This window comes from Cajanus cajan, chromosome 8 (assembly GCF_000230855.2).
Source record: "Cajanus cajan strain Asha chromosome 8, NIPB_CcT2T_4, whole genome shotgun sequence".
NCBI classification, from domain to species: Eukaryota; Viridiplantae; Streptophyta; class Magnoliopsida; order Fabales; family Fabaceae; genus Cajanus; species Cajanus cajan.
The window spans coordinates 3,815,766-3,836,435 of NC_138524.1; the positions used below are offsets into that span (position 1 = coordinate 3,815,766).

Genomic DNA, 20,670 nt, shown 5'->3' on the forward strand with positions numbered 1-20,670 from the left:
GAAATTTTTTACTATTTTAAAGAATTTAAAAAATATTTAAACTTTAAATTCTTCATCTATACATATTATAAAAGGGATATATTTTAGTAACCACCTCTTTGGTCTCCATTTTTAAATGGATAATTATACCTCTTGAATATAAAAAAAAAATATTATATTTTTTTTAAATAACTATCTATAATTTATAATATTTTTTGCGTGTAACTATTAGAATACGAAGTACCTCGGTCCCTCTACTTCAAATAAAACATTTTATCTTTAAGACATTTGAAATTTTTTTAAAAAAAATAATAATTACTTCATTTAAAATTTTTCTTCCAAATACACTCTAAAATTGCTTTAAACCGTGATACCAATTATTAGCTATACCAGAAATAAGAATATTAGGCTTGGTGCAGGTCGAAACTCGAAATGATAGAAATATAATCAAAATAGTTTAACAGTAAGTCTTTTATAACCAGAGAAACTAGAAACACGAACGAGTCCATAACCGTTGATCTAAAATAATATATACTGACCTACTCTACCTCATGACACAACTCGATCGTCTCGGTGTAATATACAAAAGTATATAGACTTGGTCCAAAGTGAGGGAGAGATTCAAGTATTTTACAATGAAACAAGCAACACAACAAACCTTGCACCAAGAAATTAAAGTAAAGAAAAGAAGAAAAATGTCAATTCGTTAAATGATACACCAAAACCATAAAAGACAAGACATCGCCCAAATTGGCTTAATCATGAACTCATACATCTCTGGTAAAATTTCTCTAACGCTGTACACATGGGGGCCAAAAAATAAAACGATTACAAATGAGATGCTCAGCTATTTATCCACGAGTAAGATCTCCGCCCAGTGAGTTGGGGTGTGAAGCTAAGCCCAAACATCTCCTTCAGGGCCTTGCCCCGCTCCCAAAACCTGACTAACTTTGCAACTATTGTGGCACTTTGCATTACGTGGTTCATATCAGTGTCGCTCCATAAACGGCTCGCTAGTTGCATCCTCCTGCGCTTTGAATCCAATGGAATGTCCCACTCCTCGTACAGCCTTTTTCTCTCCTTCTCCGAAAGCCTCCTCTGCATAAGCTTCACAAGCATTCCTCTTTCTCGGCGAAGAGCTTTCACACTTTATCCACGAGCAAACATGTGTCAACATGAAATATACAAGTTAACCACCATGGTGCAAGGAAAAGCCAACGTACGATAATGCAGAGCTAGGTGAATCAAATCGATAGAACTTGAAATAGTTTTTTGTAGGGTATGATGAGCCTTCATTTGTAAATACTAACTATATCAAACCTCCTACACTCGAGACTGCCTATGATATATATTAGCATTGCCATGACGAAAAATAGTCATGATCTAATTCTCAACGTAGATTCATCATCACGAGGTTCTCCGCAGAAAATTTTCATTGGCCGTATTGGGAAATGCCCGCCACTTGGATTCCAAATATATATTATATACAGAGATACTCAAAAATAAACGCAGCAGTGAAAGAAAGAGAGAACCTTGAAGCTAGTGTGATTGTTTGACCATCTTTCACAGATTGGTTTCCATCAGAAAATGATTCTTTGAGAAAGGATAGTCTTCTGAGTTCTACCTCCATGTAAATGGAGTCTGTTGGGTCACCCCTGAACAAAAGAAAGAAGTAGGTCCTGTGGGTCAATGGTACAGAGCAAGATTTCCACAGTTCAATTATCTCTTTTTGCTGTCTCTTGAATTGCAGAGACCAATCTAAAGGAGTTCCAGGTGCCTCCAACATCGGATCCACACCTACATCTTTCACGTTCCTCTTTCTTCCTGTCTCCTGATCCTACAATTCAGAAAAGAATAATTTATTCAAAAGCATCATCAAGCATCAAGATTAGTAGCAAATTGGAACGTTGTATGAAATTATGAATAGTAGCACATATAACTTAAGTTACAGCATATAAATATAATTGCCAATTAATTATCATGTATGCTACATGTGTCAATATCGATAAAAGTCTTGTTACAGTAGAAGTTGGAGTTTCTCCCACCATTTGCATTTGCAAGTAGAAGGAAAGAACTTCTTGATATAAATGACAGATAAGAATAAATAACAGAAATTCATAAAGTTTACCAACAGTACTACAATAGTCATATTTATATAGATAAAACTCAATTCACCGTATGATGTGATTGGTTACCAATATTGCATAAATAGCATAGGAACAATTTCCGTTACTTATGAAAAAGAAAATTAAAAGATCGCCAATTTTTAATTGAACTTTTAAGGATCACGAAACAGCTGAAATGATTTATTCTTACCTGACCATCCACAAGCTGCTTCTCATATTCTTGTTTGACCATTTCTTTCATCCCAGCAACAAAAGTCTGGATGCTAGTAATATCCTCATCAGCAGATGTTCTTATGCTGCTGGCTCTATCCACAGAAGGACTTCCAATGGAAGACTGAGAACCATTCCTTGACAATCTTGTGGAACCATCATAATTTAATGGAAGAAACTTTCTCCGGAAACTATCTGGCCTTCCAGGGAATCCTTGTTCATATCCATTAGCTGGAGTCCTCTGTATTTCTCCTACTCTCTCAGGAGAACCAGTCATGCGATATTCCGTACAACTCCAGCTTCTAGTTAATTTAAGATTCTTATAATTCGACATATTTTCTGACGTGACCTCTGGAGATTGTTCATCAGGGGAAGGACATACTAGAGAATCAATAGTTGACTGTACATCATGCAGTCTCTGCTCCAGCAATGTTGAATTTTCTTGGATCTGACTATCTCCAGTATCTTCATTCAAATGTGTAGATATTTCCTGGCTTATTCCACTTTCCTCTCCAGACATCGACAAAGCTAAGTCCCCATTGTCAACACATCGAACTTCTTTGCAGTAATCATCAGGTTCTTCTGTACAAGCAAAAGTTAAGAAATTTATATTGATCAGATCTGACGCTGTACCATTCCACAGAAGAATATCATCATTTTAATCATACTATACAGGCATAGATATACAAGGACCTACCATCAAGATTACTTCCACTATCTTCATTATAATGAGGATTGTTGAACTCTCTAATGTGTGTTTCTGGACGATGTGGACCACAAATGCTCGAGGACTCCGATACTGAACAGTCATCTTCCCAGATATCTTCCCCTTCCTGCAGGTTAAGATAATTATTAATGCTAGCCTGAACAAAAAATAGGGGAAATCCCAACTTAAAGGCATATCCTCAAATATTTAATAGAATATCTGTAATTATGAAATAGAAACTACTTTTCCAGACATCTGCTCCTTTCCAACCAAGCGCAGCAAATCCTCAACCCTTGATTCAGCAAGGTCACGTTGCTTTGTTATCTCCCTAATCTCCTTCTCCATCTGAAAAATTGAAATTTGTGTTATCAACATCCATGGAGTTAAGATATTAAGATACATAATTTCACAAGGGCAGCAATCAGCATTGTTCACAAACACAGTACCCAGTGCACAAAATTGTTCTAAATATCTTTGAAATTTCATACATAGACATGTCCACAATCAATAGAAACATAATAGAATAAGAATTCAAACAGTCAAGTATACGACCTTTTCTATCTGGAGATCTTTCTTTCTCAACAATGATGCATAATCACAACTGGAGGTAGCAGGACCAGGAGTTCTTAACTCACTCTCCAATCTAGCCACCTCTTTTTGCAAATGCTTGACCAAAGCCTTATCAGACATCACGACATTCACTTGTGCTTTAGTGGTGACTTCTTTTGCACAACAAGCAAAAAGAAGTGTATTTCTGGTTTGCTCAACATGGCTTCGTGCAGGGCTCAAAGTGCAAATGATAGCTGTTCTAGCATTTCCACCCAAGCAAGGCTGCAGTATGCGTGTCAACTTGGAATCTCTGTAATTGATGTGTCCATGTCTTCCCTTACTGCATTCATTCACATTATATGTCAATGGAACTTCAAGCTTTTTCTATTTTTCTATTTTGATTGTGTTAGAAGAAAGAATCAACAGAAACTAGACATTGAGAAGGGAGTTTCAAGAGCATCATCTAAAAGATTTCGACGGCAGCACTGGGGAGCTTCCAAGTTTTATATATGAACAGTTATAGAGTAGCTCCTGCATTAAAATTTTGAACATACAGAAGATTTCTAACGTAAAGATACCTCCAAATAGCCACCAGGTACATAATAACCTGTCTTCCTTTCTCTCACAATTTCTCGATGATGGGTGAAATAAACAGCACATTAACTAGATTTCAGTTCTCTAACAACATAGTTTCATATAAATTAACCAAAGAGGTTACCCTAATACTTTATATCTAGAAATGTTATCCTACTGCTATTAGCCTATGATATTTATAATAGTGTCAGTCCTGCAGTGCAAAAAGATGGAAGTATTTTGCTAGTCAGTTTCATGAATGTAGAAAACCAAGCAACCTCATAGCCAGGGCAGCAAGCGCATAAAGAAAAACTAGAATAATATTATTAAGCAATAGTAAAAGTAAGAGACATGGGAAGCACTGAAATTAACATGGATGTAGATTTTCTAACTATATTAGAAACTACATATACAAGGAAAACATCATAAGCTAAGGAAGGAGTAGACAACCTAAGCTTACGAATAACTGTTCCAAGAGTAAGTAAACTCCGGTTTATATGACAACCTTCTTTTAATCTCATCCCAGCTGATGATGCCTGAGATGCGCGCTCGCTCCCTGCCAAATCAACAAAATTCTGCAACAAAACAAAAACAAATTAAATAATTATAAAATCTTTGATAAACATTTTAAGCCCAGAACAGGAGGGAAATTTTAAATAAATGTAAACATACCACACTAGCAACTAGGGTGGCTGAGTTGCCTTTGCCCAGGAATTCCCTGGCAGAACTTTCCATTGTCTGAAAGGTTACAACTCCATTAATGGAAGTCTATCAGTAAATATTATAAAGCACGATAACTTTAGCATACACGGGGAAGGCACATACCAATCTGATAATTTGGTGAGATCTTGAACTCTTTTCATTTAGATATGTCTCTCCCACCTGTCTCTGAGCTGCAAGAATAAAAAGCAAGCAATATAATGGTACCGACTACTGACTAAGGAATAACAAGTATACTATGCAAAGTCCTTTACCTTCACTGAAGGCTATAAGCTCTTTTAAATGCCCCCAGTCCCGTAGAGTCTCCTCAGTGAGTTTCTCTAAAATGGGCCCTTTCTGATGAAAATAATGAATCATAAAACAAAAGTTAATTATTCGATCTTTTCTATAAACTCCTTTCCGATATATATAAAAAGCAGTCACCTCAGGATCATCACGGAGCCTAAGTGGAGTGTTGTCAGTGCTGAGGAGGTCTCTAACAATTTCATTGTAGATTTCAATTGCTGAGAACTTCAATATAAATGCTCTTTCTTCATGCTAAAATGGTCAAAATACACTTGTGTCAATAGCACTTACTAATGATCTTATAAAAAAGAGCACCGGTGGAGAATGATATCCAAGAGTTAAACAGGCATATATCAATATTATAGTAGTTTACTTACCATCTTTATGTAGTCAAAAATATCTGCAACTGCATATTCGGTTATTCCAACCATCGTGTATGTCTTTCCACTACTTGTTTGCCCATATGCAAAGATACTTGCTGAAAGAATATATAGACACCTAAATTAATCAAACTGGGCAATGTGTAATAGAAACTAGCCAGCATAACAACATATACTCACAGTTAATTCCACTGACAACTGAAAGAGCAACTTCTTTGGCTCCTTCCTCATATACCTGCCGTGTGACACAATCACCCCGAAATACTCTGTCTACCATCAATGACAACAAGAATTTAGAAACACTGCTCATAATAAATGGATCTCCAGTTCAATGTCTTTGTTTAAAATATATTATTAAAAAAAAATCTTAGAAACACTATCATTCAACAAAACTATACAAGATGCATTTTTAAGCGTAATAAAGGTATGTTTAAAAATAAAAGTTATGGGGAAAAAAAACAGGGATTGACACCTTATCAAGTTAAACCCTAAACAGGCAGGTAAAAATCCTCTTAATGTTTGCATCAACATTAACTATTTTAATAAAGTTAGGCCACGTAAATTAGGAAAAAAGTGAAACTATTCGAAATAAAAAATAAACAAATAACTAAGTGTCATTTTTCATGTAAGGGAAAATGATCCCTACAGGCTAATTATTAAAGTTATTCTTCATTTGCCAAATCTAGCCCAATGCCCACGTTAAGTCCCCGATACTTGTTAATATCAGCCATCAGGTATAAACCTGAAACTGGATTATTCAGTTTCACTGGCAATACAAATTTCACAAATAATAAAGCAACATTAAGATCAAAACCAGGCATTTGCTTACCAAATGTGTAGGCACTTGGAAATGTGGAACCCTCACGCAGTGTGTTCCGGTACAGAATGGTAGTATCATTAATGCATTCCCAATCTGCCGATTCATTAGCAGCAATTTCCTTCTCATTCAGAGGCCTCAACCTTATTGACACAAGGATCTTCTCTTCGCGTCCACTCACTCCTTGCATCTTCTCCCATTTCAGCAGCTCTTCTCCAGCAATAGCTCCCATTTCTCCGTAAACCTCAAGGTTTTCTCCAACCCAATTAACAAGCTAATCTGAACTCAGAAGAAGCTCATGACTCCTAAAAGAGGAAAGTGGGGTGGCTAATTATTAAAGTTATTCTTCATTTCCCAAAATGCAAGCGTTTAAAAGAAAAGAACTGGGAGTTTACAAAAAAGAAAAAAATTATTAAGCCATTAACCACATGAAAGAAGATAATCATAATGCATAATCATGAAATGACCAAACTCAGAAGATAGCAACCCATTAATTTCGGTTGATAAATAAATAGGCAATTACAGCATAAGCGAGCTAACTTTAGATTATATCCAACCAACGAAAGAAAGACCGAGACAACACAGAATGCTAACTAATTACGCTTTTATCATCAATAAACTATCAGCGGTTGGCAAAATATCACGACCTAAAAGACTTCTGTTTAAAGAGAGAGACATGATCAATCATGGGTTTAGTCCAATAAAAGGACATACCGGTCTTTTACTTATATTCTTTGGTACCAAGCTTCATATGGAGAGAAGAATAAAGAAGAAGGAGCGAGGGAAAAGAAAAATTAAATTAAAAAAAGGGCTAGCTGGGGCCAAAGCATAAAAAGCGTTGTTCCCTTTTTTAATCCTTCCTTCAACAATGGCCAATTGTAATGTAAGAATAGAAAACTTTCAACAGCAGCGACCCCCCTATAACGCTTGAGATCAAAGTAACAGAGTTTTACATAATAATAAATATGAAATTGACCATGAATTGGTAGTTATGCACAGCACAACACAGCACATCAAAACACTGGTCCCCAACAAACAGGACCATCCTTTTCAATTTTCACCCTCCTCTTTATTTTTACTTATATTCAATTAACAAAAGCAACACACAGATACACTCACTCGTTCTCCTAGATATTATTTCTTGACAAGGAGTCCAAACCAAGGGATTTTCACCTCTCAACTCCCATGTCCTTTTCGCCACACTGTAACACCGATAATAACCTAATAAATAACTCACAGCACAACGTGGTTTATTTATGAATCTGCAACCTCCGCTAAGTTTAGGAACAGTTTTTTTCCTTGATCACAATTCAAAAATCGGATATGAACTGAAAAACATAAACAATTGATCATCGCTGCTTCTCTAAAACAAATGCCTAGTTGATACACAAAATCAAGGTTCACAACACGAGGGGATCTTTTGGAGCTTAGCAAGTATATTCTTCTTCATAAAGCCGGCACAAGCCACAACGTAGCATTAACTATCAGATTTTGTAAATAAATCAAAAATATAGAAGAAAAAAAAAAGGAAAAAAAAAAAAAACACATACACACATATATAGAATAGTAACCGAGAAGAAGAAGAAGAAGAAAAAAGAAAAGCGTACTCCGTAAGGGAATGGAATAGAACAGTGAGAATCTGAAACGACTTCACGATCTGAAACAGAAACAATGCGAGTGAGAGAGAGAGTCTTCGTCGGTTCACTCTCTCTCTCTCTCTCTCTCTCTTTCTCTTCAGAGTCTGAAGCTAACACGCATCGTAGTTGAGAATGGACCAGCGGGCGCGTAAATCCGATCTGTTTCTATTTTCTTCCATGTTTCTATTTGTTTCTTTGTTATCAATTTTTTTAATTTGACTTTTTATGTTCTCACCCTCGCAGCGGTGGGAGGTGGGAAGGTTAAATGACGATTGTGTCCCTGCTTTTTCTTTCGGCCACGTGATGGTGGTGGAAACAGATGAGAGGAAGAGGGACTTTGTGGTATTTATCAATGCGAAGGTGTGAGCGTGTGAGAGGCAAACGCCGCGCAGGCACGTGCAGAGTGTGGATAAACCACCTCTACCCACTCACGTTAATGTCTTAATGACTGTGTTTGAGAAACCGTCCATACGGATTAAAGATCCATTCCCCGAGCATCCACACGTTTGGAATTTTGTGTCTAACGGTCACTGCAGTTAATGAATACTCCAATTATTTATTTTTGGGTTTTTCTATTTTATCTGTGAGTTAATGCACTGTTTTATTATGAAAAGTAATCAATTTGTTTAGGGCCAAGAGTTGGTCTTTCATTTATGGGAGAAAATCAAATTCAAACCCAAGATATTTAAAAATGACAATATTTATCACTTTAAGAAAATAAATGAAGACTCTCTTAAGAAAAAGCGATGAAGACTTAAATTTCTAATTTGAAAAAAGAGGGTATTAGATCTGGTCTTATTTAAGTGTGTTTTAGTCTCCTTTATTTGAATTATTTGTTATTTATATTTTGGTTTTTTAATCAATTACGTTTCCTTATTAGTTTCTTTGTTTATCTTTTTAGTTTAAAATATTCAAAATACTCATTTTCCATTCAAATATTTAAGAGTTTATCATAAACTAATATTTTAGCTGCATTACACAGGATAAATATTTGGTTTATACAAGTATAAAATATAATGAACAAATTATATTGTAATATAAATTATTTTTAATTAGTACTTAAAAATATTGAAATTATATATAAGATTATAATTAAAAAATAAATTATAAGAGATGTAAGGTTAAAAAAATTTAAAAAAGTTGTTATTGAATAAAATCTTATCTTTAAATGAATTATCAATAATATTTGTTTTATATCTCTATATACTTTTCATTTAAAAAAATAAATTTAATATTATTCTAAAATAATTTTTCAATAATATTTGTTTTATATCTCTATAAAATAATTCTCTTGAATAAAAATATTTTTAATTGTTTTAATCATAGCATTTTTATGAATTTTTTTAACTTCTTATCTCTTTTAATTTATCATTCTCATTTTTATATACAAATATTATTTATCTATTATATTTTATATATAAAATAAAAATATATCATATACATTACAGACGTCGAATTACTGTTATACATGATAAGTTTTGTTAGTTTCTTCAATAATTACTTTTAAAAGTGATATAAATTCTAATTACTTGATAATGTAAAAAAATAAATAAAATAAATATTAAAAAAAACTGATAATACACATTTATTAAACATGATAAAAAGTAACATTCACAATTTAAATTTCAAAGCACCGATTGATAAAAAATAAAAATAAATAAATGTGATTATTTTTAAGTATGTTAATAATGCTTTTAAAAAAGTATGTTAATAATATACTTTTGTTTTATTTTTTTAATGTATTTATTGATTTAGGGAGTACTAGCAATCTAAGGTTTATTGGATTTACCAATTGCTTTTTATAGTATTTTTGAAAATATACTGAAGTGCTCATTATGTAACATTGGATTAGGGTTCTCTGTAGTTGAGTTTTCAACTGCAAGAATACCTATCATTAAAAAATAGTAAAATAAAGACACTCTATGCCTATAAATATTGTTGTTCGTGAGAAAAGTTATAAAATTGCAGTTGAATTATAGTTTATTATAGAAAAAATTGTTATTAGTAAATAATAACTTTTTAAAATTAATAAAATAAAATTATTGAATTATTCTATACTAAAATAAGAGAATGTGTAGTTATTAAGATAAATAAAGTATAAAAATATTTTAAAAATATGTACACAAAAATATTATATTATCTTTATTTATTGTTATAAATAAATTTTTTATATTAAATTATAAAATAAATTATGAGTTAAAAAATTTCTGCACCATCAGATTTTAAACTGCATGACCGTGCTGTTACTTATGAACAGCAGATGATCCAAATCCTGTAACATTGATGAGGTTTCAGAGAAATATGATGAGTCCCTCAAGAAAAGCTTTTAAAAATAAATTGTACTGTCATACTATTATGAAATTTAGCAATGATTGGCCTATGAGTATAAATAATTCTATATCAATACGGTTCATGCTACTCAGCTCAGGTAGTATCATAGAGAATTAGAGACAAATAACATAATAATGTCCTTCTCAAATTTGTTACAATACCTTGTTTTTCAAGTACCGCCAACATAAAGAATACTGATAAAATCTTTGTTTCACAAAGAGGAAATACTTGCTCTCTCTCACTATTATTGTCTTAGATTTCAAAATCAATGAACAAAGTTTTTTTTTTTTGTCTAACAATGAACAAAGTTAATTCAACTGAAACTATATTATAAATCTTTCCCCTCCATGATTTTTTTTTTGCCCATGTAATAAGATTTTTTAATATACAAATTACATATATTTTAATGAAGGATAATCTTATTTGAGTTAAAAGCAACAATTTTTTTAATACAATTATACATAATTCAAAATGACTTGTTAAACTAAAATAATTTTGTACTACTTGATGATCTAAGTAATATGGCAAAAAATATTAAAGTATATTTTTATTATAAATTAGAATACTAATTTAAAAAATGAGAACATGCTTCTAACGACCTCAACCCTTTCCCACCTAATTATACACTATCTTTATAATGAATAAGAATAATATTTTGACCATCATTTTTATTTTTATTCATAAAGCATATGTCATTTGGTAAAAGAAATTTATAAGTATAAAATTAACATCAATCACAATTTAAATAGCTTATTATAAATTTAAAATATAATTTTTATATTTAAATATATGTATGATAAATATTAACTATAATATAACTTATATATTAAACATAATTATCTATTTGATTATGCACGCGCTCTATAATCTTAATTTTGATCGTGTATTTTAATTTATACTTTTAACTAACAAGTCTAAGCTATACATTATAGAACAATAATGAATAATGTGTATAAGTGTTGTTTGGAACGTGTGTCAGAGCTTAGAAGTGGAAAACAAGTTAGTGGGAGAGGCTCAGGCTAGTCCTTGAAAGTTGAAACGCGCTTCACGTTGTGATCGGGGACAGCTGTAAGAAAGGCAATATGTAAATGAAGACAATTACTTCCTTTTCTCTCTCACATTAGCTACCAACCTTACAATAAAATACAGTACAATGTTGCTATCCATAAATTGGCGCACACACACAAAAACAAAATATGTTTATCAAAAGTTAGGTCTAGATGAAGGAGGACTTAAGTATTAGATGTTTTTAACATGTGATTCAATTCACATTATACTTTTAATTTTTATTAAAAATTATAAGTTTAGAAATGTTTTTTTAGAATTTTTATTGAAAAATATTTCTATTAAGTTTATAAATATTTTTTAAAAAAAAAATTCCACAGAAAAATATTTTTTTTAATAAAAAAATTCTCAAAAACATTTTCAACTTATATAAAAAAAGCTTTATGTATAATATTAAATAATTAAAAATCTTGTCTTAGGGATTATAAACTTGCCCTAGGATATATAATACATTCAAATTCAAATTTTGTTAATGTTTGATTAATAAAAATTATATCTCATGAATGCACCATTAGTTATAAATTTTAGACCATTATATAAATCATATATATAAACATAAAAAAAATATTAAATTATATATTATATGTTATATATAATATTTTGATTTTATTAAAATAGTTTTATAAGAATAAATTTATTAAGATTTATAACATTTCAATTGGTATGGACTAGATTTCATAAATTTTATTTTTATTATTTTGATAAATAAAATAGAAATAAGAAATATGTAATATAGTTGTAGTTCATAAATGACTATAAGGTTATAATTAAACATACAAGTATCATAATCATGATATTTGTATGTTTAAGCAAGGTTAGGGGTTCGAATCATGCCTTGTGTATGCAACTGCGTTAAATCTTGGAGTCAGTTGTCCCACTTTTAGAGGTGCCTCCAACGTAACGAGGAGATTAGTCACTGCTATCGGCGATGGATACTCCATGAACGAATAAAAAAAATAATACTTGATTATTATAAAAGACGGGGTGATCATGACTCCCGAATCATATGTATCAATTTTTTCCTTAACATCCTATCATTATAGAAGATCAAGAAGAATTGTTCAAAAATACGTCAAAGATATATTATAGAACTCAAATTATTTGTTTCTTAAATAATATCTCATTAATACAAGTAGGTTGGCTTAAATTATACTTTAATTATGTTCTTGATGACTTGAGATAAAAGTTAATGATAGGATGAGTTTTATTATCTAGTTCCTTCTCTCCTCTATCTTTTATTTTTTAAGGATCATTCCTTTAAATTTTTTTTAAGAAATATATATTTATATTTGGTGCTTGACTGTATCCTTAATAAGATTGACTAAAAAATGAATTCCAAGTTAAAATAAAAACAAAATGTGTTTGATGTTATATTTGTGAGTTTTTTTTTTTAAAACATAACATTTATTTTTTGTTAAATATCATTAAATACTCGTGAAGAACTAAACAATGTTTCAAGTATTATTTAAAAAGCAAACTTAAACATATTGTTAAATACTACAAAATAAAATGAGTTTTGTTTTTTATCTCTGTAAATAAATTTTTTTATTTTAAAATTTGAAATATATATATTTTTTTATTTTTCATCTTTCCAAAATTACTATCTTTTCTTTTTAAAAATTTGGTTATAGCTTAGAATCAATTTTAAAAATAAAAAAACAAAATTTTTTCTTTTAATTTAATCCAATGTCAAGGTCAAAGCAAAAATATTTTTTGGTTGAGGCCGAAGTCAAGGAGAAGATAATTTGATAAATGTTAAGACTGTTGAAATGATATGGCCAATATTAAATTAAAAATATTTTAATTAAGATCAAGTTAAAGATATTCTAATGGAGGATGACAAGCTAAAAATGTCATGGGTAGATTAAGGTATGATTATTTTAATTAACTAAAGTTGAGTTGAAATTTGAAAATATATTAGTTGAGACTAAATAAAAAAGTTTCAAAGTTAAAGTGAAAACACTTTGGTTGAAATATTAATTCTTTGATTAAAGTAAAAATACTTTAGTAGGACGAGTTAAAAATCTTATGAATTATACAAAATTGAAAATACTAGACAAAGTTGAGATTGAAGTCTTCCAAAAATGTGTCCAAGATAAAAAAAAATGATAATTGTTTTTAAAATTTCTATAACGTATTGTGAAATTAATATCTAACCATATCCAACCATTTTAAAAAGATAACCAATAAAATGTTATTAAGTTTTTTTTAGTGACTTGGTATTTTTTCCCCGATAGTTACAAGAAAATCAATAAAGTAAAATGTATTGTGTTTTTTTTTTATTTTTTTTTTCCATGTTAAGTTTTCTGGCTACTTGGTGAAAGTCATAGTCCCTCTATCTAGTTCACATTATCTGGATTACTGGGTAGAAAACCACACATGATTGCAGAAATTTTGAAGTATACGCGTCAATCTGTTCAATTTACAAAAGTCAATGAGAATCATTATCAGCTTTCAATTTTTTCCTAAACGACGGTTTCAAACCTTCATAATTTTCTCCCCTCTTCAAAAATAAATCACAAAGAAAAAAGCTTTCTATTTCTCAAAATTAATTCATGTTGCTGTAATTAAGTTTCCAATTTTCGTGTTTAAAACTTACAGCAACAAGAATTATTAAGCACGGGATAACAATCAAGAAGCCATTAATCATTATTACATAGCTTTCTATATTCATTTAAATCATGGCGTTGTGTAATTGATTATTCTTTGTTAGAGTCCTGACATGAATAACTAAAATATGGAAAATACGCCGCTTGCAGTTAAATTAATTTATTATAACTTGGATTGCAAGTTTAGTGTTTACGTATGCATGATAGGAACTATTTATGTGTAAAGTGTATCCATAAATTAATTTTGTTTTATATTCAATAATAATTTATATCTCACTGATATTAATTGGGACAAGTAAGTGTGTCATTTGAAAATTAATTATAAATAAAGTCATTTTTTATTAACTTAAAGTTACTGATGTGTAAAAAGTATTTTATTTTATTTTGGATGAACTATGTTCACTCCTTTTATTTCGGTTCACTTGAGTGATGTACAATTACCTCCGCAAATTAAGTCCACCTTTCACTCTATGAATGAGAAGGAGAGCACAACTACATTTGATTTAACATTAAAAAAAATGACTGTCAAAGAATTCATTATTAGCGGAATTAACATTTTCAATTAAACTCTAATTATTAAATGACATGAAGGTCTAATCAAGAACAACTAAAGAGTGAAGTCTTGTTTCCTTCCATAGTTGGCACTTGCTATTGTTGGCATACATAATGATGGAGCAAAGCGTGCGATTTGGGACGCAAAGCAGAAAAAGGAGACTGCAAAAGGTATCGTACGGTATGGGAATTGTGAGAAGAGTCAAAGACGACTCTTCTATTTCGGTTTTCGGTTGCACGCCTAACTATGATTCTGTTTCTATGGGCCCTTATGTATCCTCACCTCAATTCTCTTCCGCTGGCAAATAACTAAAGAGGTCATGTTCATAGGTTATTTAAATAAGAAAAAAACTTGTTACAGTTGCTTAGTTATTGGTAAATTAAAATCAAAATTTTATCTCAATAATATATATAAATATATACTAGTAGAATGAATATTGGTTGACCTAAGTGATAATCACTTATTTTTTAATTAAATTATTCAAATTTTAATTTTAAATTTTTTATGAAATTGATTATATTAGAAAGAGGATACCTACACTCAATTTTTTTTAACGAAAAATAGTCATTATTTTTTATAATAATTATTTTATATTGACATCATAATTATAAAAAACAACATATAGTAATAAGTTTTGTATGAATTATTCTATCTTTCAATTAGCAGATAATTTTTTATAATAAAAAACTTAAATATACTAGGTTAAAAAAAACACTTTGCTTCTATGTATTTAAAAAAATATAAAAATAATAATAAAAATAACTGAAATTAAATATGTTTAGGTGATTAACAATTAAATAACTTTTTAAAAATAATTACTAGTATTTTATCTTGTAAAATACACATACTTGTTTATTATATATAATATAATTAAAATTTATAATAAATTATATATATAATATATTCAAAACTAGTATATATAAATGTTTTTAAACATATAAATCATATCTTAAACTTATGATAAATAATTTATATTATAATCAATAAGTTTTTTTTAATTATTGATAATTTATTTTTAAATATTAATATTTTAATTTATAAATAATTATAATAAATATAAATTAAATTAGATAACAAGTTAAATTTTTTTATAAATTCTCTTATTAAAGAAAAAATCTCTAAAACATATTCTCATAAAAAATAGATATTCGTATTTAATATATTGGAATTAATTTAGAGAGTGTGAGATTTTTAATTAAAAAAAAAAGATAAAAAATAAAAATAAATAAATAAATATGAAATAGAAAAAGTATTATAGAAATTAAGAGACAAGTCTACTGAATGTATACAGAGAGTTATACTACTATAGTAAAACATTCGTAATAGAACAATTTTAAGAATGAAAAAAAATAGGCTTTAGGGAAAATTTATGTGAAGTAATCTACCTTATCAATATTTATTTCATTTTTCAAGTTGTAAAGACATTGATTGCAAGGTTTCACAATAACGTAAATTCTAATATTTAGCCTATGATTAGTTTATCTTGTAACATAGTCGTTTTTAAATTTATTCAACAAAAAAAATAGTTTATCTTTAATAAGATTTAGTCAGTTTTAACTTTATTTTGATGATTTTAATGTTGACTACTCTATAACTAGTTATTTTAAGTTGTATGTGTAATGAACTATCAAGTTTTTATACTTAACTGTCTATAATTAGAAGTGTAAAATAAACACAATTAATTTTCTATGATTATTATATAAGTTATGTATGGAAATATATACCATAATATATATATGTGTGTAGGAATTTTGGCAACAACTAAAGTAATAAAACTTCTGTACAAGTATGTAAATATGTTCAATAATCTAAATACTAAATAATAATTTAATAATTGGTCACATCTACTATATAAACCAGTACAATTACATAGAAGTAGCTTCAAAAGAAAATTCTATCAATAGTCTATCCTTGCTCTACTGTATAATCATTGTTGTCCAATTACATAGAAACATATAAGGGTGAGCTAATATTCAAAAGAAACCTACATAATAAGTATGGAAGTAGAACTATTATACTGTCAACATAAACAACTTAATCTGTTACAACATAGTATGTATTTACAAATTATCATCACCACACAACTTGATAATCAATTAGGACAACACATCAATGCAACTCATCACGGTTCAACTCAAAATTCAACTTGAATAACATCATAACATGACACATGCATCAACCAACTCAACAAAACAACCAAATAAGCACAACAATTCAATTGTATGCATCAACACACATTTCAACAATAAGATATCTTATAACACAAGTGAACAATCTAAGTGACTTAACCCTATTGAACCATAATCTCGATCTTTTCAATCTATATAGATCAACAAGTAATCTAGATAATAATCCACAAAAATATGGTTTCTTGGATTTTGCTACTAAAATTAAGAAGTCTAGTATTCCTGTTAAAGTATAACAACTTGGATGTCAGTCTAACACGATATTAGCTTACATAACTAAGCCACATATGAGATTATCATGTCGACTGCCCTTCAAATACTACGTCCTTCCAGTACTTAGTTAGAGATTATGGTCTTCGACCCCATACCTTATTATAATTTGATCGTTTTATACATATATGTCTTGACCTTACCTACATACAGATCAATAGTGGTTGCTTGTAGTCGGTATGTCTTGACATGACCCACATACTGCATCAACTAATGCCCTAGGGAAAACTAAACTATCCATTTCAAATGTCAACTTTCCAAAAAGGGTTTTCAACAAATTAAGCTCTCAAAATATCACAACACAATATCCTCACAATGAGATATGCAACTTTGAAAATAACATATCCTCTAGTCATAGGTTAATCAATGACTTTCAACACAACTACTCAACATTTTAATATACATCTTGACTTACAACTTTCAATCATTTAATCACACATACACGCGCGCGCGCACACACACACACACATATATATATTACAACTTAATCATCACACAACATGTAATGGAATCAACTAACCTGTTCATGTTCACCATTTAATCATTTAAACAACAACTATTCACAATGAACTTCAAGCTCAACACCATTCACCATGCGCCCGACATCATTGAGACAAAAAACTTCCTCCTCGCCCACGTCTAATGCCTTTCAACCTGCACCCGATGTGGTGAGGTGAGGAAATCCTAGATGCTCACACCTAGCGTGGCAAAATCCATGCTTAACCCCATTTTAGACAAAAAAAAAGTCTTCATTTGACTCATGCCTAACGCTACTCCGTTGGCATCCAGCGTCAATCTAGACAAAGACAATTTTCCTTATTTCCTCACGATTGACTCCAGTCCACTATCTCCTAATGTTAGTTTAGGTAAAGACACTTCACTCACCTCACGTCCAACACCACTAAAATTCATCTTCACCAACTCAAACAACCCAACTCAAAACCTTAAAACCAAAAACTCTAGATCCTAAATCACTTCATGTCACAACCATATGACACCATACAAATCAACAAAAATGGGATCCTAGCTTCTCTTACCTCAAAGTCTCAAAATTTAGGGAAGAGAAAGAAAAAAAGAAGCTCGCTCGAGACTCCACATGACACCGCATTCACTCTGATTTCTCAGCTATGAAGCTTTAAATCACTACCAAACCACCAAAATTAATCTTAGGGAAGGGAAAAGAAGAAATTAAGGAAGTTGAAAGAGAAAATCGCCATTCTCAAGTTCTAGAACTCCTCTCTCTATACTTTTTTCTAACTTTCTTAAGAAAATTAACTTATATACCTTTTTTTATTGATCTATGCTCAAAGACATATTCCTAAACAACTAAAAACTCATAAGGACTTTCATTATTCCAAAGTTTCTCAACAATTTAACAACAATTCAACACAACACAAATTTTAACAAAATCAATAACAAATAGTAAAAACATATAGTGTTATAGTGTAATATACATGCTAATATTTAAACCCTATTTTGGTCCCTTATAATCTTTTTTTTGTTTCAATTTAGTCTCTCATTAATTTTTGGTCTCAATTTGGTCCCAAATTAATTAATTGGTTTCAATTTAGTCCTAAATTAATTAATTGGTTTCAATGTGGGACTTTCCGTCCAAATTGCTTTAACGGTGTTAACTTTTGGCCACGTGGACGCCACGTAGATGCATACGTGGCATCCACGTGGATGAGAATTTTTTTGAAAACACCTGGACCCAGAACGGCCCGTTCTGAAACCGGAACGGGCCATTCTGGGTGCACTTTTGGTGTGTTAATTTTGCATCCGGAACGGCCCGTTCCAAGTGCAAAATTAACACACCCAAAATGCACCAGAATGGCCCGTTCCAGTTTCAGAACGGGTCGTTCCGGTTTTATTTTATTTTTTTATATATAAAATATTAATAATTTTATAAAATATATATTATTAATTATATTTTAATTATGTTATTATATCCAATAAAATAAATATATTAATATTTTTTTTATATCTTATTTTATTATGTTTATCTTATTAATTTTTATCATTTTATTCCTTTAATCTTAAATAAGTTGCAAAAAATTATAAAGTGATATTCCTTTTATCTTATTAATTATTATATTTTTTAATAAAATTAATTAAGAATATTGGTTTAATTGCATTTTTTATCCCTCAAGTATTACAATTGTGCAGTTTTGTGATCTCCAAGATTTTAATTGCATAATTTTAATCCTTAAAGAATTGCAATTGCGCGATTTTGGTCCTTCAATTTTTAATTGAACAATTTTAGTCCCTCAAATATCATAATAGTATGATTTTTATTTCTCCCATTAAAAATTAATAATTTTAATATATATATATAATGTTTTAAAATTAAATAATTATTTATCTATTCAAATTAACGTATATTATAATTTTCGATATTATATCAATAATATTATTAATATATTTATAGATAAACTAATAATTTGATAAATATAACTTGTTATATATTAATATACTTTTACAAAAATATAAGTATATTAATTTGAAATATATATCTGATCTTATATATTTATATTTTAGTAAAAGTATATTAATATATATTAAGTTATATTTATCAAATTATTAGTTTATTTATAAAAAGGGTAAAAATATTATTGATATTAATTTATCAGTAATATTAAAATACTAATAATATATAAATTTTATTTATTTAGTAATAGTAAATATATATCATTTGATACATTAAAAAAAATAATATACGTTAATTTAAATAAACAAACAATTATATAGTTTTAAAACATTATATATATATATTAAAATTTTAAAATTATTAAATTTTTAATGAGAAAGACTAAAATTCCACAATTATGATATTTGAGAGATTAAAATTGTTCAATTAAAAATTGTGAGACTAAAATTACACAATTATAATCTTTTAAAGACTGAAATTACTCAATTAAAACCTTAGAGATCAAAATTGCATAATTATAATATCAAAAACACAATTAAGTAAAGAATATTTTATTCACAGTTCTGGAACGGGCCGTTTTGAAATCAGAACGGCCCGTTCGGATTTCAGAACGGCCCGTTCTGCTTCACTGGTGGTGTTTTAATTTTGCAACCAGAACGGCCCGTTCCGGTTTCAGAACGGGCCGTTCCGGGTCCAGGTGTTTCAAAAAAATTCTCATCCACGTGGATGCCACGTATGCATTTACGTGGCATCCACGTGGTCAAAAGTTAACACCGTTAAAGCAATTTGGACGGAAAGTCCCACATTGAAACCAATTAATTAATTTAGGACTAAATTGAAACCAATTAATTAATTTGGGACCAAATTGAGACCAAAAATTAATGAGGGACTAAATTGAAATAAAAAAGATTATAAGGGACCAAAATAGGGTTTTAACCTAATTTTTATTATAACATAAATTATTTTTATTTATTATTATTGATAACTTTTTTAAAAATATTAAAATTTAATTCATTAATAATTATTATAAATAAAAATTGAAATAGATAAAAAATTAAAAAAATCTCTAAAAACTCTATAAAAAAAATTCTTAAAAGCACATTTTCATTCAAAATAGTTGTTTGTGCTTAATATATAAGGATAAATTAATGAAATTATTTGAAAGAAACACAATTTTATGATATAGTTTAATATTTTAAAAGGGATAGTATTTTTTTGTTAGTATTTTTTCTTCTTCTATATTTCC

General features: G+C 29.4%; 1 protein-coding gene across 3 annotated transcripts; it reads right to left on the reverse strand.

The window, feature by feature from the left end:
• Positions 1 to 549: 549 nt before the first annotated feature.
• LOC109798421 (kinesin-like protein KIN-7E) lies at positions 550 to 8,299 on the reverse strand. 3 transcript variants are annotated; one of them, XM_020358688.3, is made up of 15 exons: positions 7,953 to 8,299; positions 6,358 to 6,650; positions 5,709 to 5,798; positions 5,526 to 5,626; positions 5,287 to 5,400; positions 5,118 to 5,199; positions 4,969 to 5,036; positions 4,816 to 4,881; positions 4,594 to 4,718; positions 3,574 to 3,910; positions 3,265 to 3,366; positions 3,013 to 3,148; positions 2,296 to 2,897; positions 1,512 to 1,816; positions 550 to 1,126 (listed from the first exon to the last, which is right to left on the reverse strand). In XM_020358688.3, the coding sequence occupies exons 2-15, from the start codon at positions 6,575 to 6,577 to the stop codon at positions 823 to 825; spliced, it is 2,652 nt and encodes an 883-aa protein (XP_020214277.2). In that variant the 5' UTR covers positions 6,578 to 6,650; positions 7,953 to 8,299; the 3' UTR covers positions 550 to 822. The 3 variants fall into 3 exon arrangements, with proteins under 3 accessions (XP_020214277.2, XP_082917988.1, XP_082917987.1); XM_083061862.1 differs by lacking the exon at positions 7,953 to 8,299 and adding an exon at positions 7,060 to 7,077; XM_083061861.1 differs by lacking the exon at positions 7,953 to 8,299 and adding an exon at positions 6,869 to 6,887.
• Positions 8,300 to 20,670: the final 12,371 nt, after the last annotated feature.